At 35.9% G+C, this 19,295-nt stretch overlaps 1 protein-coding gene across 1 annotated transcript in view; it reads right to left on the bottom strand.

Annotated features, from left to right (window-relative positions):
* Positions 1–19,295, bottom strand: part of WDR72 (WD repeat domain 72) — a 120,743-nt gene that overhangs the window by 72,504 nt on the left and 28,944 nt on the right. The window contains exons 3-9 of the mRNA XM_074327727.1: positions 13,076–13,182; positions 6,532–6,610; positions 5,230–5,404; positions 4,483–4,559; positions 3,291–3,410; positions 2,181–2,326; positions 1,703–1,799 (exon numbers count right to left, since the gene is read on the bottom strand). Coding sequence (XP_074183828.1) covers positions 1,703–1,799; positions 2,181–2,326; positions 3,291–3,410; positions 4,483–4,559; positions 5,230–5,404; positions 6,532–6,610; positions 13,076–13,182 — 801 coding nt within the window. The remainder of the gene's footprint in view (positions 1–1,702; positions 1,800–2,180; positions 2,327–3,290; positions 3,411–4,482; positions 4,560–5,229; positions 5,405–6,531; positions 6,611–13,075; positions 13,183–19,295) is intronic.

The following is a 19,295-nucleotide window of genomic DNA, read 5'->3' as shown; positions in this document are numbered from 1 at the left end:
AAACAACCGTGGTTGTCTCAATAACAATTATTGATAGAAGACCCAGAAATCTTTATCTGCACATTTTGAGAAACAATGTAAGGTAGCACTTCATAAGATTAGTATTTTTTAAGTTAATTTTTAACTGCCATACTTTTTCCTCATAGTAATGTATATATTGATATTTACAGTAGACTAGAAGTTCCTATTTAGCTTTCAGGGGAATTTGCGCTTTATAAAAATGCATTCTGGAGCTCAAAAGGAAGAAAGGCAGGTCTTTTTAAAGTAACTAAAAATGCCTTTCTGAGTAAACGGCACTACTGCTTTTGTGATCAACAGCAACCCAAAGCTTTATGGACGCCCACAAATGACTTTGGAAATACTGCTGGATGCCATAATTCTAAAGTTTGCCTAGGCCCCAGTGGTACCTGGAGTTCTCATTTTTGGATGACAGTTTCTTAATCAAGCTTTTGCATCAAAACCTCACAGATATGTTAAAGGAACAGTCACTGAACTATAGGATTTCCAACAGCCATGATGTCTAATTAAGCAAACCATCACTCTGTAAAAAGTAATATGCTTCCCTGGTTGACACATCAATAGCTCAAAACTCCATTATCCATGAAATATATTTTTGGATAATTAACTGTTGACTAAGTCCAATAGGTTAAAAGAAAACACTTTGGTTAATATTACTATAATAAAATAAGTGCTTAAATTTCCAGGCTTCATAGAGTGTCAAAGATATAATTCAGTCGAGTAAAAGCTCACAATTATATCCTCAATTCTCTACCAGGATTCATAATTATACTTGTTTAGAGAAGAAAATTTATTCAGAAGAAGAAATAAACACATGTGAAAATGATCTCAATATATAGTTAACTAAAAAATAAAATAGGATGTAAATTTAAACCATTTGATAAAGTTTAAAAATTAGATACATCAAAATGTTAATAATATATCAAACCAGCTATCAAAAGGATCAGTGAAAAGTGTGTGTGTGTGTGTGTATAGAGGGTGTCAAAAAATGTATACACATTTTAAGAAAGGAAAAAGCTGTATTAAAATTACACTGATGGTAACCACTTTGAGCACCTCTTGTAATAGCAGAAGTCAAAACATGACTTGCAATCATCTTTTGTTTTTGGTATATATTGAGTATTACAATTTTAATACAATTTTTTCCTTTCTTAAAAAGTGTATACATTTTATTGGCACCCTCTTTATATATGTGTATACACGCACACACACACACACCGAGATAAAAAATAAATACGGCAAAATGTTGACAATTGATGAATCTAGGTACAGGGTACATGTAAGAGTGGTGATTATACTAATTTGAAACTTTTCAAATATTTGAAAAATTTCCAATTGAACTAAGTAAATACATAAAATAAGAAATATTTACAATATTTATGGTGGCAATATTTATGGTGGCTATTTATGGTGGCAAATTAGGAATTTTAATTCCTTTGATTTTTAAAACATTTATAATTTTCTGTAATAAATATGTATTGTTCAACCGACTTGAAAAAAATAGATTTTTTAAAGGCAATGTTTTCTCTTCAGTAGCTATGAACACTTAGATTTGATTTTCTTGTTAACAACTTGATGTGATTCTTCAGTTTTTTTCAATCTTGACTCTGTTACAGACAAAGCAACACTTATCTAAGACACAGAGTGAAACAGCTTTGAGGTAGTCCCTCTTTTCTTGCGTTACCTTATTTTCCTGCACAGAAGTAGAGCACAGTAAATGAGGATAAATGGTCTCTTTAAGCACTCTTCCATCAGCAGGGTATATGCTTTTTGAAAGCCCACTGCGTGGCAAAAAATAAAAAGCAAAGTTTACAACTTTGGGGTCCTTTATTCGTTTTTTTCCCCTCCCACTTTCAAAAGCCGGATGGTACCATTCAAGTTTCTAAATTCTAGTTAGAAATTGTTGGGTTAATAATTACAAGTGACTTTTTGAAAACCCAGCACCAGCTGTACAAGTTATACATGGTTAATCTCATTCCTTCCTCCCCTGCTGTTTTATACAAAGGCGGAAGCCTACCAAGCCCAGAGTAAATCTTCTAGTGCCAAAGTTGTTTTGTTCTGGTTTTTGATCATGGGCAGCATGCAGGGATTTTTCCATAATAAACCTCCCAAAGTTCATTTTCAACCTGAATGTTTTGTATGCTGCGCCCATCTGAGCCCACCTGTTCAGCAGCTGATAGATGTAACTGTGACCATCTTCTGTCCAGATGATGACTCTGTGAGCAGCAAGCACCTCTCCACCAGCAAAGAACTGCCCACTTCTAGTGACTTCAGTGCATAGAAGGGAAAAATCACAGTAATCATAAACCTAAAACACAAAATGAATGGTGCACATTAACAAAAGCTTTCAGTCTAATCTGCCAATGAGATGAAAGATAAATTGTGCTTATCAAGACTATTGAGATCACAGCATTAATGCAACAATATATGAAGTATCAATGATAGGCCACACTATACTCATGTATCAAGATATCTTACTAGTACTTATTTTTTCATATGTATCCTAAGGTAAGTTTCAGTGGATAAACTTTATTTAGCTATCTCATTCCAAAAAGTGTCCATGAAACACAGAGACCAAAAAATCCCCAAAATCTCTATGTAATTTTATCATTTCCATACAGATCGTCCAACTTTAACATTTGCAAAATTTATTACACAAAAAAGGTTTATACAGCAGAAATCTTTTGTTAGACCATACACTTTACATTTTCACTTAAAATACATCAGCACGTAAGTAAGACAACATTGTGTTGTTAACTGAGCCAGGTATATCAAACATTAAAAGATAAAAGGATGCTATCAAGTGATGGTAACTTTCTTTGTTTCTTCTTGGAGACATCAATGAATAGATTTACAAGAAAGGTATACATATTCCCTAAAAACAAATGTAGTGACAGAGCAGGAAAAGAAAAAAAAAATCTATAAATGAGATCAATTTAGGTAGGTGAAAAGTATGAGTTTTCTTTTTAATTCTAAAATTTAGGGAAGCACCAACTTTTGAAAATAATCTAGAGATAAACGCTCAGTATTAATATGGTTTGTTATTAATAAAATGAGCATAGACTACTACTTACATAATATCCTGAGAAGCAAAACAGCTGAGGAATGGAAAACTAATAAAAGTCATTCATAAAAGATAGGTCATCCATGTTCGGGTAATAACGTTATAAAGAGTTTGTATCACATTTAAGTCATATTCGTATAATTGTTGCACTGAACAAGAAAAAATATATTTATATATCACTGGTATTTATTATGTTATTTTATAATACCTTCCAACATTTAGAAAATACCACCAATAGAAGTCTCTCTGTATATGTGCAAAATCGTACTGTTCGGCAGTTCAGCGAGTCGAGAAATTTGGATTCCTTTTCATAGATATCTTGCTTTTCCTTCAAAATGAATGGAAACATTTTAGTACTAGTTCTAGGTAATTTATGTGACTGTATCAGAAGATTTGCTCCCCTGAACTCCTGAAATAGAGCACACCATTATTATAAAATGAAAAGTACCCCAGTTTTCCTTTTAAGTTTTCTGAACTAAAAAGTCACTTTACAAAAGAACGCATGAACAGGCAACCCATCTGGACTCAAGGATTCATTACATACAATCATTCAACAAACATCCTGTGGGGGATGAAGCTGGATGCTGAGAATGTAAAGATAAGAATAAGTTACTGACTTTCAGACATGGCAGAAATATAACCCTCCCTCCTCCACCCCCCAAAAAAGAAAGAAAATAATTTTTTAAAAACCCTGTGGTATCTTAATCACTATAATAGAAAAACACACAAAGTGCTTTGAAAAGGTAGAAGAGTGGCCAGCATAGAATATATAGAATGCTCTAGTCTCAGTTTCTGAAAATGACAGGTGTGTGTTTCTTAGGCTCAGTATGCCAATACGATTCATGGCTTCTTCCACGAAGACACTCCTAAGGACAGCCCAGCGCTCCATGGGACGATCAAAACAATTTTGTCACCAAAACAAATACTATGACTGTTCTCTTGTTCATCACTTCAACTTGGAGCCTGATGCTAGCAGGCAGTTGAATGAATATACTGGACCCCCAGTGTACATGACCCCTAGCTGTTCATAGTGATCTATCTCCCTGCCACCACTCACACCCAGAAGAAAGGGGGTCTTCTACCGTAAGGGACTGAAAGATATTCTCCTATGACTTGCATTTTCAATTAAAAATGTACTCAGTGTGTGTGTGCACGTGTAGATAAAGACATTTATATATACATGGAGAAAAGGATGAAAGAACACAATCTAACTGTTACCAATGCCCACCCCTGGCATTGGAAGCAGGAAAAGGGATGGGGGAAGTACATGGAGGTAAAATTTATACCCTTCTATATTATTTTAACTTCTGACAGTAAGCATGTAATATCCCTGTAACTTAAAAAAAAAAATTCAATAAACATGCTTGAAACTAGAGAAAAAGAGAGTTTCACAAACCAACCTGAATGCTGCTGATAGATGAAGAGAGATCCCACACTTTGAGTTCACCAGCTACTGATACGACCAAGAGAGAATCTTCTGTAGAAACAGCAAAGGTTGCATATCAACTGGCCATTGCTAAAACTGGTTGCTTTAAAGATTATTTCATAGTCATTCAAGGATTATGCGGGGATATGTAGATGGAAATACTCTGTTTAGTTGCTTTTTTAAGACAAAGATTTTAGCTCACATTTTAAATTTGTTTTAAAATTTCAACGTGACCCCCATGGAATAAGACAGCACCACTAAAGGCAGAACCGCGTTTCAACCATCATTTTGGCAACACTACACTTCCTAGTTCAGAAATCAGTAAGGACCCAGGCTTCCTTTTCCTGTGTAGTTGGTCATTACAGAAACTGAATTCATTACTCCATCTAGAAGGTACAGCAGGACAAAAGTTCCAAGCTTCCTGCTAATCCACAACAAACAAACACCTGCTTGTCACTTTTAAAATGTACCAAGCAAAACTGGGGGTTGGAAAGACAGATTCTCCTCTTTCCACTCCGTCTTAACGTCTCGCTAAATTTCCAATAACTTGAACCACTGGCCTGGGTATGCTCAGTGTTTCTTGATCTGCCTCAGGGAATTACCCCCAATAACAGGTAAACATAAAGATTCATTCTAAACTCTTGCCCAATAATTTAACAAATGGTTCCGACCTGATATTTTTTATATGCAATCTTAGTCTCATATAATATCTAACTATTACCTTGAATTCTGACAGAGTGGACAATGCACATGCAGTTGATCCAATCAGGAGACTGATACGATGTAAAAGTGTGAACAAGAGTCAAAGTTTTGGCATCAATTATAAGAATGTCTTGATATTCCCCACAGCATAGAAGCCAGCCTTCTCCTGTCATCCGGAATGAGCAGTGGTAATACTATGCAAACGGAATTCAAGCAAAAATTTAATTATCACTTGCAACTAACATGATATTGGCTGTGGCAGGAACTTCTCTGGATTTTCGTGTTATCTTTTATTCAATTAAGGTATTACGATGAAGAGCAACTAAAATTTCTTTTAGTTCAGTTATTCCATACTTCTAAAGTGTTGATTTTGCGCTTTAGTCTCATTGATATTTCATCGTTTTTCTAGAGAAAGGGGATCTTTGGTGAAGAAGGACTCTATTCCAAATCATGGAAAGCTTACAAGTGTACTATTTCTGGAGTGCTGTGTAGAACTGAACAACAACAAAAACCAGGCTCCTTTTCCTAGCAACATTGCTACATGATGAAAAGAAATAAAAGTGTTTGAAGGGCACCTGAAGCAATTCTTGTGCCAAATAAGTTCTGACAATGACTTTTATTAAAGATTGAGTAATATATTCTGCACTTGATGACCTCTCACTGAGCAGGGCTGTGGTCCCAGAAAGGAGTATGTGCATGTTGCAATGCAGGTCATCCATGCTAAAAGCAATGAGTGAAACATTAAAAACGCTGTCAGCACCACTGGAATCATGCAACTCCCTTATACATGTGCTTGGCGTCTATCTACCAAAAGCCAAAATCAGTTTTAAATATTGGAATGTGATTATACAAGTTATGGCTATGCCTCTAGCTCTCTTTTCATAAATAAGAAATTAAGAACCTATCCTCCCAAAAAAGGTTGGAATTGGAAACAAGGTAATAAACAAAACAAAACAAAGCAATAAACCCTTTTTTTGCTTTATATAACAGCATGCCATTAAAACAGAATCTCTCTGTGTGTTGATGTCTGTGCTTATTTTGTGAGTGTGCCTAAGGAAAAATATAAAATTGTCTTTCAAATTTATCTATGTTGAGAGATACAGAAATAAAAGACTCAGAAAAAAAAAATTGGCTGAGCAATAACTTCGGGGAAGCAAAGAGTCAAAATAACAGATGAAAATGGACGATATTCTACTTCAATGACAAAATAAAAAATTCAAGAAAAGAACGTCCTCCAAAGGACATTTCTTCAAATGGGTTTACAGCAGTGTGCTGAAGTTGTAGGAGCCAGAACGGATAGGAAGGAAGTGAATGTACTTACACAGATTGCAGTGTGCCTGTAAGGTAGCGTGGCCTTCTCCAAGCACTGTCCGTTGGTGACATTCCAAATACACATCTCCCTACCAGAGATAACTTTGTATTATTCTCTGTCATTTCCACTCAATTGGCTGGAATAATTTTTGTGCCACCAAGTTTTTCTTTAGTGCTACACTTAAATGCAGCTTGATCGTTTATGTGGCTTTTTGTTACAGATTACTGGGCAAGAAAATGTTGTAGTCGTTAGCAGGGATGACATACTGTACCTATGTCTTTTGGTTTGGGTAATTACACCCTGTCGCCAGCCTACAAAACTTACCTTAGCGCCAACCTGAAATACAACAAATTGTGGGGATACAGCCATCACAGCTTGTTAGAGTGTCAGTACAACAATCTTTCCATGGAAACTGCATCCTCTTGAAAATGGTTTATTTCACTGAACTTAAACTACATATTCTGAAAAGCATAATGCATCAACTGCTGCATCTTGCGAAGCTCAGGTATCATTGTTTTAAAAAATAAACAGTGCCACCAAGAGGCCACATTTGGTCTATCACGGATAGCGTTTATTTCTTTGCTTCTGAAATCCTGAAATCATCCTTGCCACTTAATGTCTAGAAAATTCTCATCGTTTGAAAGCTCTGACTTGGTTACATGTATGTGGCAAAGAGATAGACACAGTTATGAAATACAGCTACAAAAATACATCCAGTGTAAGACAGTTTAAATCACTATGATTTCTGTCCACAAAAACCAGAATGGCTGTTTCAGGATTGTTTGGTAATATTCTTCTATTTTGAGAGCTTTGACATACAAGCAAAATTTTCCTTGGAAGAAAAATGAAAGCTTTATTGCCTTTAAGGGAGAAGCTGCTGTTAAGAAACAAAAGATATGGACTGATAATGTTAAACGTATTTGGTCATTTGCAAGCTATTTTGTTTTTCTACCCAAACACCGGGACTCAATCTCCAAATTAGTGATTCTCAACCTGGGGTGATGCCCCCTCCCACCCCCCCACAAGGACATTTGAAATGTTTAAAGATATTTTGGGGTTGTTACAATTTAGGAACACACTACTGACATCTAGTGGAGAAAGGCTGAGGTGCTAGACATCCCATAACACACAGGATGGTCCTCCACAACAAAGAATCCTCCAGTGGTCCAAATGTTATTAGTACTGAGGCTGAGAAACCATGTTCTAGAAACAAAATATTAATTAATTATCTGTTTATATCCAACCTTATTCCAAAAATAACTGAGGCATGTAACTCAATAACAGGAAAAAATGTGTAGTGTGTGTGTGTGTGTGTGTGTGTGTGTGAAAAATAAGACTGGGAGAAATGTAGAAATTCAAAAAATGATCTCAAAGGTAAAGAAATATATGTCAAAAGTAAAAAAAATAGAATTTTAAGCAGTCATCAATGTAACATTTTATCTCTATAAGGGATTTGAGTGTATCAGTGTGGTTCTCAGCTCTAGCAGTACATCAACAATCACCTGTGAATATTTCAGAAATTAGCCTCAGAGATTCTGATTCCACTGATCTGTGTTGGGACCCTCACATGTGGGGTTTTGAAAAGCTCCTGGTCAGTTAACCTGTTTTTAGGTAAGTCTATCTCCAAACTAGTGGTTCAAAACTCTTGCTTTACATTAGAATTGTCAGAGAGCTTTTAAAAAACACTGATGTCTGGGACTCAATCCAGACATCAAACCAGGCTAATTAAGTCCCATTTTCCAGGGTTGGAGCCTGCGTATCAGTAAAAGCTCCCCCAGTAATACTAATGTTTCTAGACTCTCTTGAATTCCAATGCTTTCGCTGTTTTTTGCTTATCTTATTTTCTATTTTAAATATGAAAACAATACAATATCACAAAACAAAAAGACATTTTTTTGCCTATCAATTCTATTTAAGAAAAAAAGAAAAAGCAAATTTGTTTTGTATCAAAAGTAGCATTGACATTTTAGCTGGAACTGTACAATATGCATAATACATAATAAGAAAACATGAAAATTAGCTATTAAAATGCATATTGTTCTTTTTAAGTACTGTTCCTCATTTGTACATAGATTAAAAACTTCTAATTATAAAAAAATAAATTTGACAATATCCAAAATTTTAAAACTTAACTTTTTTTATTTCAATGAAAAAAAAAACGGAGGCAAATATCTATAACTTATAAAATTAGAAAACTTAAATGCCCACCAAAAGTTCCTTTTGAGAAAAGGCCTTTTTTTTCTTATTCAACTCTACATCCCCTTCTCAACACGTCAATAAAAATTCATTTGGTGGATAAATCAATCAGTCATCACAAAGAAAAACACTATTTTCTCTTAGCCCTATTCCTAATTCCTACTCTCATATTTGTGTGCTTATAACATTGCTATTGCTTTGCTCAAATTTTAATGAAGTGTCTACATGGAGAGGAGATAAACATGAATGTTTCATTTGCCATCTTGAATTGGAAATCCATTATATTCTTCAAACTTTGATTTCTCTTGCTTGCACTATACTTTTGGATTTCCTTTGGCATTCTCAGGTTCCTCTTCTTCTGTTTCTTAAATGTTGGCGTTCCTTAGATTTCTCCTTTAGGCATTCTTACATTTCACACTCTCTAGCTTAATTATTTAGTCCCATGACTTCAGGTAGCATCTATATGATGTTGGAAGCCCAGACCTATTCACTGAGCTCTAGATTTCCATATGCAACTATCAGATGTCTCCACCTGGATGACTTGCAGGACTGCACACGTCTCATGTTCAAAGTAATACAGAATTGTACACCTGAAATCTATATAATTTTACTAACAATTGTCACCCCAATAAATTTAATGGAACAATAAAAAAAAAAAAAAAAACATCCTCCCTCCTTTGTACCCTATTCTCAATGAATGGTGTCATCACCATTGAGTTTCCCAAGTCATTCTTGACCTCACTGCCCTAAATGTAGGGGACTTGCTACTCCAAATATGTTCTCTGAAATAGTAGCATCAGCATTGTCCAGGAATGTGTTGGAAATGCAATCCTCGAAACTTAGCCCAGACCTACTGAACCATATCTTCAGGAGTGGGGCCCAGAAATTTGCATTTAAACAAGCTCTGCAGGTGATCTGATATAAGCTCAGGTTTGAAGAGCTGTGTCCAACAAGCCTGAGTAACTGCTTCTCTCTCTAGTATTATCTCTTACTGTTGACTGAAAGTTTTATTAATAAGTAAAAAGATCCTCTTTAGGGGGCCGGCCCGGTGGCTCAGGCGGTTAGAGCTCCATGCCCCTAACTCTGAAGGCTGCCAGTTGGATTCCCACATGGGCCAGTGGGCTCTCAACCACAAGGTTGCTAGTTCAACTCCTCAAGTCCCGCAAGGGATGGTGGGCAGCACCCCCTGCAACTAAAATTGAACACGGCACCTTGAGCTGAGCTGCCGCTGAGCTCCCAGATGGCTCAGTTGGTTGGAGCGCGTCCTCTCAACCACAAGGTTGCCGGTTCGACTCCCGCAAGGGATGGTGGGCTGTGCCCCCTGCAATTAGCAACGGCAACTGGACCTGGAGCTGAGCTGCACCCTCCACAACTAAGACTGAAAGGACAACAACTTGACTTGGAAAAAAAAAAAAAAGTCCTGGAAGTACACACTGTTCCCCAATAAAGTCCTGTTCCGTTCCCCCCATAAAAAAAACCTTTAAAAAAAAAAAAGATCCTCTTTATCAGTGTCAAGACTTTTTGCCTTAAAGTTTTATTAACTACATATATTTGTTAACATAAAGTATTAATACAGCTATATCAACCTTATTTTGGATAGCATTCATCTAATAAATCTTTCCCCACCCACTTACTTTTAACTTTTCCATGTCTTTATGTTGTTTTTTGTTCTGTCTTGTCTGACAATCTCTGTAATTTAACTGGAGGGTTTAGTCCCTTCATATAATTTAGATTGCTGTTTTATTCAGTTATTTCAACTATCTTACTTTGTGCTTTCTAATTGTCCCATTTATTTTTGTCTTCTTTGAATTAAACTCTTTTTTTCTTTTCTTAAGTTAGAAGTTACTATGTATTCTATTTCTTTTCTTTTCTTTTTTTATTTTATTTTATCTGTTCTTTTAACAGCTACCTTGGAAATATTACCATGCACATCTAGCTTAAAGTCTAAAGTGAATCAACACCTTTTGATTAAGTTACCTACCTCTAAAAAACCAGAATACATGGAATCTGATCATTATACTATTATATGCAATTGTCCATTAGGATTGTGTAGGGGGAGGGTGGGGATGGGAAGTGTACATAAACATTATAGTGTCTTATAGTCCGTGTTTATTTAAATTTCTTAAATATTTGCTGCGTTTTGTTCAATATTCCTTCTTCCATCTGATTTTCCTTCTGAAATCATTGTTCTTACTGAAGCATATAATTTAAAATTTAGTTCTTTATAGAGGGTCTGTTGGCAGTGATTATAAGTTTTATCAGTGTATGTCTTAAATGTTACTATTTTTTGTTCATATTTTTAAGATATTTTTTTTTTTTGCTCAAGATATAATTCTAAGTTGACTGACATTTTCTCTCAACCTTTTGAAGATATTTCACCACTGTGTAGTTTCATTTTACTGTTGAGAAGTCAGCTCTCAGTTTATTTAACATTCTTTTGTAAATAATACTTTTTCTTACTGACCACTTTCAGGATCTTCTCTCTCTCTCTTTCTCACTCTTTTTTTTTTTTTTTTTAGCATTGTGTTATTTCATCATCAGGTCTCCAAGTGTTTATTTCCTTTTATTTATCCTACAGTTTACTGGGATTCCTGCATCTTAGGATGTATGCATACACATTTATGCCTACACAATACTTTGGGGAAGAAGTGAAAAACTGAGTCATGAGGTAATTTTGGGCCCCCTTTGATTCCCTTAGAGGCAGAAATGCAAAGCCCATAGTCACTTCCTGGGACTTCTGAAAACTAAAAAAAAAAAAATCATTGTTGTTTGGGGGTAATAGGCCAAGCCTAGTAAATGTAATAATTTACTAAATTAGAATATGTTATATTAGAATTATATAATATGTTATGTACACAGTAGCTGAAATAAGTATATGATAGGTGCTGGCCCAGTTTTGGACACCAAAGGGAACACAGTTCTAGAAAATTCAAATCATACTGGAAAAGGAAGACCAAACCAGACTCCTTGGCTTTTTAACAATCATACTATATGGCTCATATAGATGAATTAATCTATCATCAAGAATATGTCCATAACCCTAGACTTTTTTCTGGAAATTGACCACTATGGACAAAAAATTCAAGCTGGAACTCAGTTACTTTTCAGCTCTGTTTCTCACTTACTGTGTTTCCCCGAAAATAAGACCTAACCAGAAAATAAGCCCTAGCATAATTTTTCAGGATGACATCCCATGAATGTAAGCCCTAATGCATCTTTTGGAGCAAACCTTAATATAAGACTCAGTCTTATTTTCGGGGAAACATGGTAGCTATTACTTTTCTCAGTTCCCCAAGTAGTCTCAGAAAAAAATTCACCATCCCCCTAATGCTCTAGAGTGGGAATAAATATTTCAGCATGTGTCACAGGCTTTGTAGCATCCCTATTATATGGAAGTTATTGGCCATTGTTAAAAAAGAATGTACTAAGACATTTCACTTTAGCCTTATTCAAAACTCAATCTAAGTATAACAATTATGGCTTTGGTATAAGCTATGAGAATAGGTCCTTCTTTGATATCAGTTCCTCTAGCCATTTTATTATAAACTATTTAGTTTCCACAAGTTGGCCACTTGATTCCTCATTCTTTTGGTTCTCAGAATTCAGAGCTATATAATTTTTCCTCAGATTAAAATCAAAAGAGGGGTTCTTTTGTTTAAACCAGTAACCCAATCCTTTATGCACAAATACATGCTAACTTGATTCCGCATTCCTGAGTACACTTTGGCAAATAACTCATCAGTGGAGTCTAGTTCCTAGTAGCTCTTCCATCAGTGGGGCTTTTTCCTACAACTAAGTTCTATTTCATCAGAACAAACCTCATTTCTATGAAATAACACCCAAATCACCATCTGTTTCTTTCCCTTCTTTCTCCCACCGTTCCACTTACAATTGAATTATCTCCCTTTCCTGTTTGTTTTATAATTTCAGACAAGCGCACAACATGAAGACTGCAACTATTAAATTGTTTCACAAAACTATGAAGGCTTGGATGGGTTTCCTTAAAAGCTCAATGTGTGTTACTACATGAAAAAAGACAAGCACCCAGACTTTTCCATTTTTAATTCTATGATAGGTGGCATTTGCCAGTATCCTTTACACAGTGAGTCTGCCACACAGCCTGATACACACGTTGGGATGTTTAAACATTAGGAGTCAGTATTAATTATATTCCTTGGGACCATTACACAAATTACTCAACAGTTCAAGATCTAAATTTTCCTGTATGTCAAAGGAACATGTTAATCACTAAGGTTTCCTTCGGCCTTAGATGAGATACTAGAATTCTGTATCCCATCAGTTTTTAAAAACGGAGAGGAAATGGAGACAAATACAAAGTCCCACACACCGTACCTACCCATTTTCAGCAGCACTAACGATATAGGGCTGTTTAGAGAAGTCTCTTGCTCTTGCCAAACACGTTACCGAAGCCAAATGACCAAATAGAAGTTCTTTTGCTGAAATCTGTAAATGATGAGAGTAAGCTTTTAAACAGCTATAAACTTTTCAGTTGAAAATATAAACATGACATTACACATACAGAGGTGCCAAAAAAAGTATATCATATTTTAAGAAAGGAAAACTATTAAAGTTGTAATATTCAATACTGTGTTTTCCCGAAAATAAGACCTAGCTGGACCATCAGCTCTAATGTATCTTTTGGAGCAAAAATTAATATAAGACCCGGTCTTATTTTATTATAATATAAGACCGGTCTATAATATGATATGATATGATATGATATGATATGATATGATATGATATATGATATGATATGATATGATATGATATGATATGATATGATATGATATAATATAATATAATATAATATAATATATATAATATAACCAGGTCTTATATAATATAAGACTGGGTCTTATATTAATTTTTGCTCCAAAAGACAGATTAGAGCTGATGGTCCAGCTAGGTCTTATTTTTGGGGGAAAACAGTATATACCCCAATAACAAAAGATGAATACAAGTCACGTTTGACTTCTGCAATTACAAGAGGTGCTCAAAGTGGTTACCATCAGCCTCCAGACACTTCTGATTACGGCAAACTACTGCTTGAGCAATGTTGACCAAAGTGTCTACTTGTATACTCGTACATTTTTTTGGTACCCCCAGTATATTCACAACTATGATAAGGAAATCTTATTATATTATGTTTTTGCTGAACTTAAGTTTTAGGAAACATGGCATATCAAAACCCACACAATAATAAACTTCTAAATAAAGGCATTGTGTTGTACAAATTGTATGTGTTTGTTTTTGGTTTTGTATCCATCATGAAACCTAGAAGACTGCCTGACCTGTTTTACAACATCTAGGTTTTAAATATAAAAGTCAGTGTTGACATTTATTATGCACAAGTGTGACTCAAATGATAGAATATTAATATGCAAGTTTCAGAATTCAGAAATTAGTTTATAAAGCACAAAGAAAAGATCTTTTGTAACCTTTATAATACCTTATTTGGCTTCTTGCCTCTGAAATAGTTATATTAACTTTTCTATTTTAAAAATAAAATTGCAAGTGATCTATTATTTAAAATGCCAGTGTTTTTCTCCATCTGGGAATTTAAAAATATGGAGCTAAGGGCTAATCATTCCATTATCTCATTTGTGAAAGAAGTCTATTCCTCATTATTTTGTAAAACATGATAAAAATCAAACTATAAAACAGAAAACATGCAAGATCCCCTAAAATGGAGAAGGGATTGTCATTAAGGGGCTAAAATTTTAATTTAAATAAGTAGAAAACTTGTGGTTAATAAAATGTGTCTCATAAGTCATAAAAATCTAATTTCCAAATAAATTAATATTGTTTTTTTCTGAACTATGCAAACACAGATGTATGTAGATGATAACCCAACCATATCAATGAGGACAAATCTTTGTTCTCTGCCTTCATCTTATTTCTATCATAATCAGAAATACTTCTTTAAAAAGTCTGTTATCAGACTAAATTTCTAGTTCTACAAAGAGAGTTTTGTGGTTGATCAGAATCACTTACAACCCAAGTTCTAACTCTACCTTTTTCCCTGAGAAATCCAGAAGGTTCCAGCTCAGAAACACATGATATGTTTCCCCATCATCACATTTGGGAATGCATACTCCTATGAATTTAACCCCATTTCCAATATATTGCAGATCAAATTAAGCAATGAATTGCTTAATTTGCAAATATTCCCTCCTCCAGAGAAAATCCACCATGGACAAAATATCTGAATGGAACACCATTGCCTTTCACAGGAAGTCCTGATTCTGCTACTAAATCACCACATGTAGTTGAGTAAGCTGTGACCATTCACTATCGTTTCCTCATTTTATCATATTTTAGAACTGCTGTGAAGGATAACAAAAGCATTCTTCATTCACGCCTTGTCATTGTTATGATAAATCCAGGAGATATTTACTGCTATTCATTGACTCTACCTCTGTGAAGTATGGCTCCCTGCCCCCCGCCCCACCCCAGGTATTTCCAGTAGCACAGATGGGAAAGGGAAAAGAACACGCAAGTTGAAAAGCATCTACCATATTCCTGGTACGTGTGCAACTATGAACATTGTTTAATCACCATTTCACAGGTGAGGAAACGGAGGTTCAGAGAATATAAATCATTTGTCCAATAACAAAGAGTTGGTAAATATCAGAGCTAGAACTTGACCCAGATATCTCCACTCTTTCTTTCTATACAACATCAATGTTCTTCATTTTGTCATTGTTATGTTTCCTTCTGAGTGTTAAGCAGGAAGAAAACAGAACATTCCAATACTAAGGGAACATATCTGAGAGGATGTTCTCCTCATCTTTATCTATGCTTGAAGGTGTGATAAATACCAGCAATCAATACCAGGAGACTCACGTGAGGAAGCTCCTAGCATGGGACTTGGAGGAACTCCTCAATGGTAGACCTCACAAAGTTCCGGGGAAGCTAGAGGGCTCTGGGAGTCCGACCCTGAGCCTGAAAGCAGCATGCATCACCTAGGCATGTGATGAGAAGCCCAGCACAGGGAGACTTATTCTCCAACCTCTCTCTGCACCCTGCCATCTCACCAACCATGGACAGGTAAAGATTGAGATGTGTACCCAGTCCTCTGATGAATATGTGGATATCCCAAGGTGTCCAGAACTTAAATCACCTTCTTTCCCTCCCTATTCTCTAATCCCCTCTATTCCTTATACAAATACCCCTGATACCATTATCCAACCAGTCCCATCCATCACCCAAACCCCAAAATCTGAAAGGTATCCTTGACTGTTCCTGCTCCTTTACCCCACATCCAACTGTTGCTCAGTTCTCTCTGTTCTCTCTTCTTAACAGCTTTCCAGGTTTCCTCTCCTCTCCGGTCCCCTTACCACTGATTTGGTTCATGCTCAAAAACTTACTTGACTAAAAAGCTATAGGAGTCTGCTACTCATAATCCCTGTCCCTTATCTCATTTCTCCCTCCCTTCAATATGCCCTTCACATTAATACCCAGTGAAAGTCTGAATCATAAATATGAGGTTGGTGAAAAAGTAATTGTGGTTTTTGCAACTGTTTTTCATCTTTTAAATCGCAATTACTTTTGCGCCAACCTAATATAATAAAATAGTATTACATCATCTCTTTGCATGAAACATCCTCAAATCCCTTAATAACATCACTTTTAATTAGCATGTAGTGTTAGCTCTTGCTCTTAAAACAATCTAAACTCCTCAGCATGTCAGATTCCATATTGGGCCTGCTCCATCTTTTCCAGATGTGCCTTTCACTTCTAGCTTACCCTCTATCTTCGAGGCCTACTCACCTACTTTTACCAGTTCCCTGAAGGTGAAATATTCATGTTTTTCACACACATTTATTCTCTGTCTGCAGTCTCCTCCCACCTTCTTTTCCTATTCACATCTTGTACATCCTTTAGAACTCAGATCAAACATCACCCTCAGAAAGCCTTTCCCTTCAGACCCACAATGAGATACCACTTTACTCTGATTCAGATGGCTATTACAAAATAGAAAATAATAAGTGTTGGTGAGGATGTGGAGAAATTGGAACCCTTGCACATTACTGGTGGCAAAGTAAAATGGAATAACTGCTATGTAAACCAGTTTAGTAGTTCCCTCAAAAAATTTAAAATTGAACTACCATATGATGTAGAAATTCAACTTTTGGATATATACCCCAAAGAAGTGAAAGCAGGGACTCAAACATATATTTGTACCCCAGATTCACAGCAGCACATTAGACAAAAGGTAGAAGCAACCCAAGTGTCTGTTGACGCATGGGTGAATAAACAAAATGTGGTATAGACATACAATAGAATATTTCTCAGCCTTAAAAGGGTAGGACATTCTGACACACACTACAACATGGATGAACTGCAAGGACATTATTCTAAGTGAAATAAGCCAGTCGCAAAAGAATAAATACTGTATGATTCCACTTATATGATATACATAGATTACACATATAAATAGAGACAGAACGTACTCTACTGCTTTACAACTTCCTATTAACAAGTCTGTCTCCTACATTAGACTCTGAGAAACTTGAGGGAGGGATTTACACCTAGAACAAAAACAAACGAACAAAAAAGTCTGTGTTACTTGTCTAATGACTGCATACATAAGTGTTCTTAGGTTTGTTTTTCTTTCCACTTTACATGGTGGCAAGAGAGTGTTTAAGATCATAAAACCGGATGTATTCTCTTACCGAAATCCTATTGGAGAGGGAAACGAGCTTTCCAAATGTAATATGAATTGGAAATAAATGGTTCTTCTGGGCACTTTACACCCCAACCCCTGAAACTTCCTTCTCCCCTTCCTGCTGCCCTCCCCCTGATATGCTCTTTGGCTTCAAGTTGTCCTACAGCTACTTCGTCACCCACATAATTACATCCTCTCTTACAATCTGCCATGTTCTCAATGCTTCCTTTCTTCTTCCCCTGCCCAAACTATGCCTTTATTTATACATTTTTTCAAATAAAAATCAAATTAAACTACTAAGCATTAAAATATCAACAATGGATCACTCACTTGACTGTCTTACACATAGCAAGAAGATTTGTTGGGAACTCAAGAATGCCCATGATTTTGAAAAGCCTAGAGTTTTCCCTGCTAATAGTTGATCCATTGACATGGAGGGGTGAGATTCACAGGAAAAATAAGAGAAGATGTTCATTCTTTCTGGCCCTATGGTCAGCCATAGAAATATTAAGGGGAACTCTCACGTGGAAAATCTCACATTCCTACTAATCAATATCTTATTCGTGTTACTAACTTTCTCACAATGTCCTCATAGTAAGTTTCCTAAACACAAAGCTGATCCAGTCCCCCACTTAAATCTCAATGGTTCCCCTTGTTTCTTCCCCCTCCACCGATTGCACTCCATTCCTACACTGTATCTCCAACTGTGGATTTCTCACTATCAGCACCGTTGGCATTTTGGATGGGATAACTCTTTGTTGTGAGGGGCTGTCCTGTTCACTACAGGATGTTTACAGCATCCCTAGCCTCTACCCACTCGATGCCAGTAGCATCCTCCTTCCTCCAGGTGTAACAACCAAAAGTGTCTGCTGACATTGCCAAATGATTCTTGGGGGATAAAATCACTCTCTATTAAGAACCACTGCTATAATCCCAAGCAAAAGACTCCCTCCTAAGAAAAGCAAGGCATAATGTCTCCCAGGGAAGATGCAGTACAGACCACTCTCTCCTTCCAATACGTTGTGTTATAACATAACTGCACTGCATTAGCCTCTGTCTTTCTTCTATTACAGTCTCTTGGGCGGCCAGTATCAGGTCTTCTCATTCATGTTTGAACTCAGGTACCTAGCAGACTGCCTTACTTATAATATCCACTCAATAAATGTATGTTAAATAAATACCAGAACTATATATAAAAAGATACAGAGGCTAGGATTCAAAATTTCTTAAGTTTATAGCAACCTACATATTAGAAGACTATTCCAGCCAGAAAGTGTTACACTTCAGCATTAAAAAGAGTAGCAAGGCCTTTTAAGCCATTTAGGGGTCTGAGTTTAAACTACAAGAGATAATAAATGTGAAGACCACCATTTTCAAAGTTCAACTGTTGCAATAATACCAGTTCCCTCTTTCAGGAATGTCCATGAACATTGAGCTGAGCTGCCCTGCTTTGCAGTTCTTGGCAGTCCTTCAGTGCTGGGAGATGTTAACTAATTACACTATAAAATAGAATTACAATTAATTGTTAATTTAGGTTTTAAAGTGACAAACTTTAAAGGCTAAAAACAGTCTTTGATTTTTAAAAGGCTACTTAATGAGGGCAGTATACTTTAAGTACATCATTAGTTTAAATGTTCAAATTGGGTCTAGAGGCTGCTAGAGCTAAGCAAATATCTATTCCAATATGTTAAATGTTTATGACTTGGGACAGGGACAATTAATTGCTAATCAATGGGCCAAATCCTAGATGAGGTCAGGTTCTGAAGTAGGAGAGCGACAATAGCAAATTGGATTTAGAGCTTTTTGATGTGATCTGTAAAAATCACAAGCAAGGAGAGACTAAAAGAATAGCAAGAAGGCCACCTGACAGAAACACCCAGATAAT

Source organism: Rhinolophus sinicus, linkage group LG03 (assembly GCF_036562045.2).
Source record: "Rhinolophus sinicus isolate RSC01 linkage group LG03, ASM3656204v1, whole genome shotgun sequence".
NCBI classification, from domain to species: Eukaryota; Metazoa; Chordata; class Mammalia; order Chiroptera; family Rhinolophidae; genus Rhinolophus; species Rhinolophus sinicus.
Note: the sequence above shows the minus strand (reverse complement) of the source record. Positions and strands in the feature narration are given on the sequence as shown.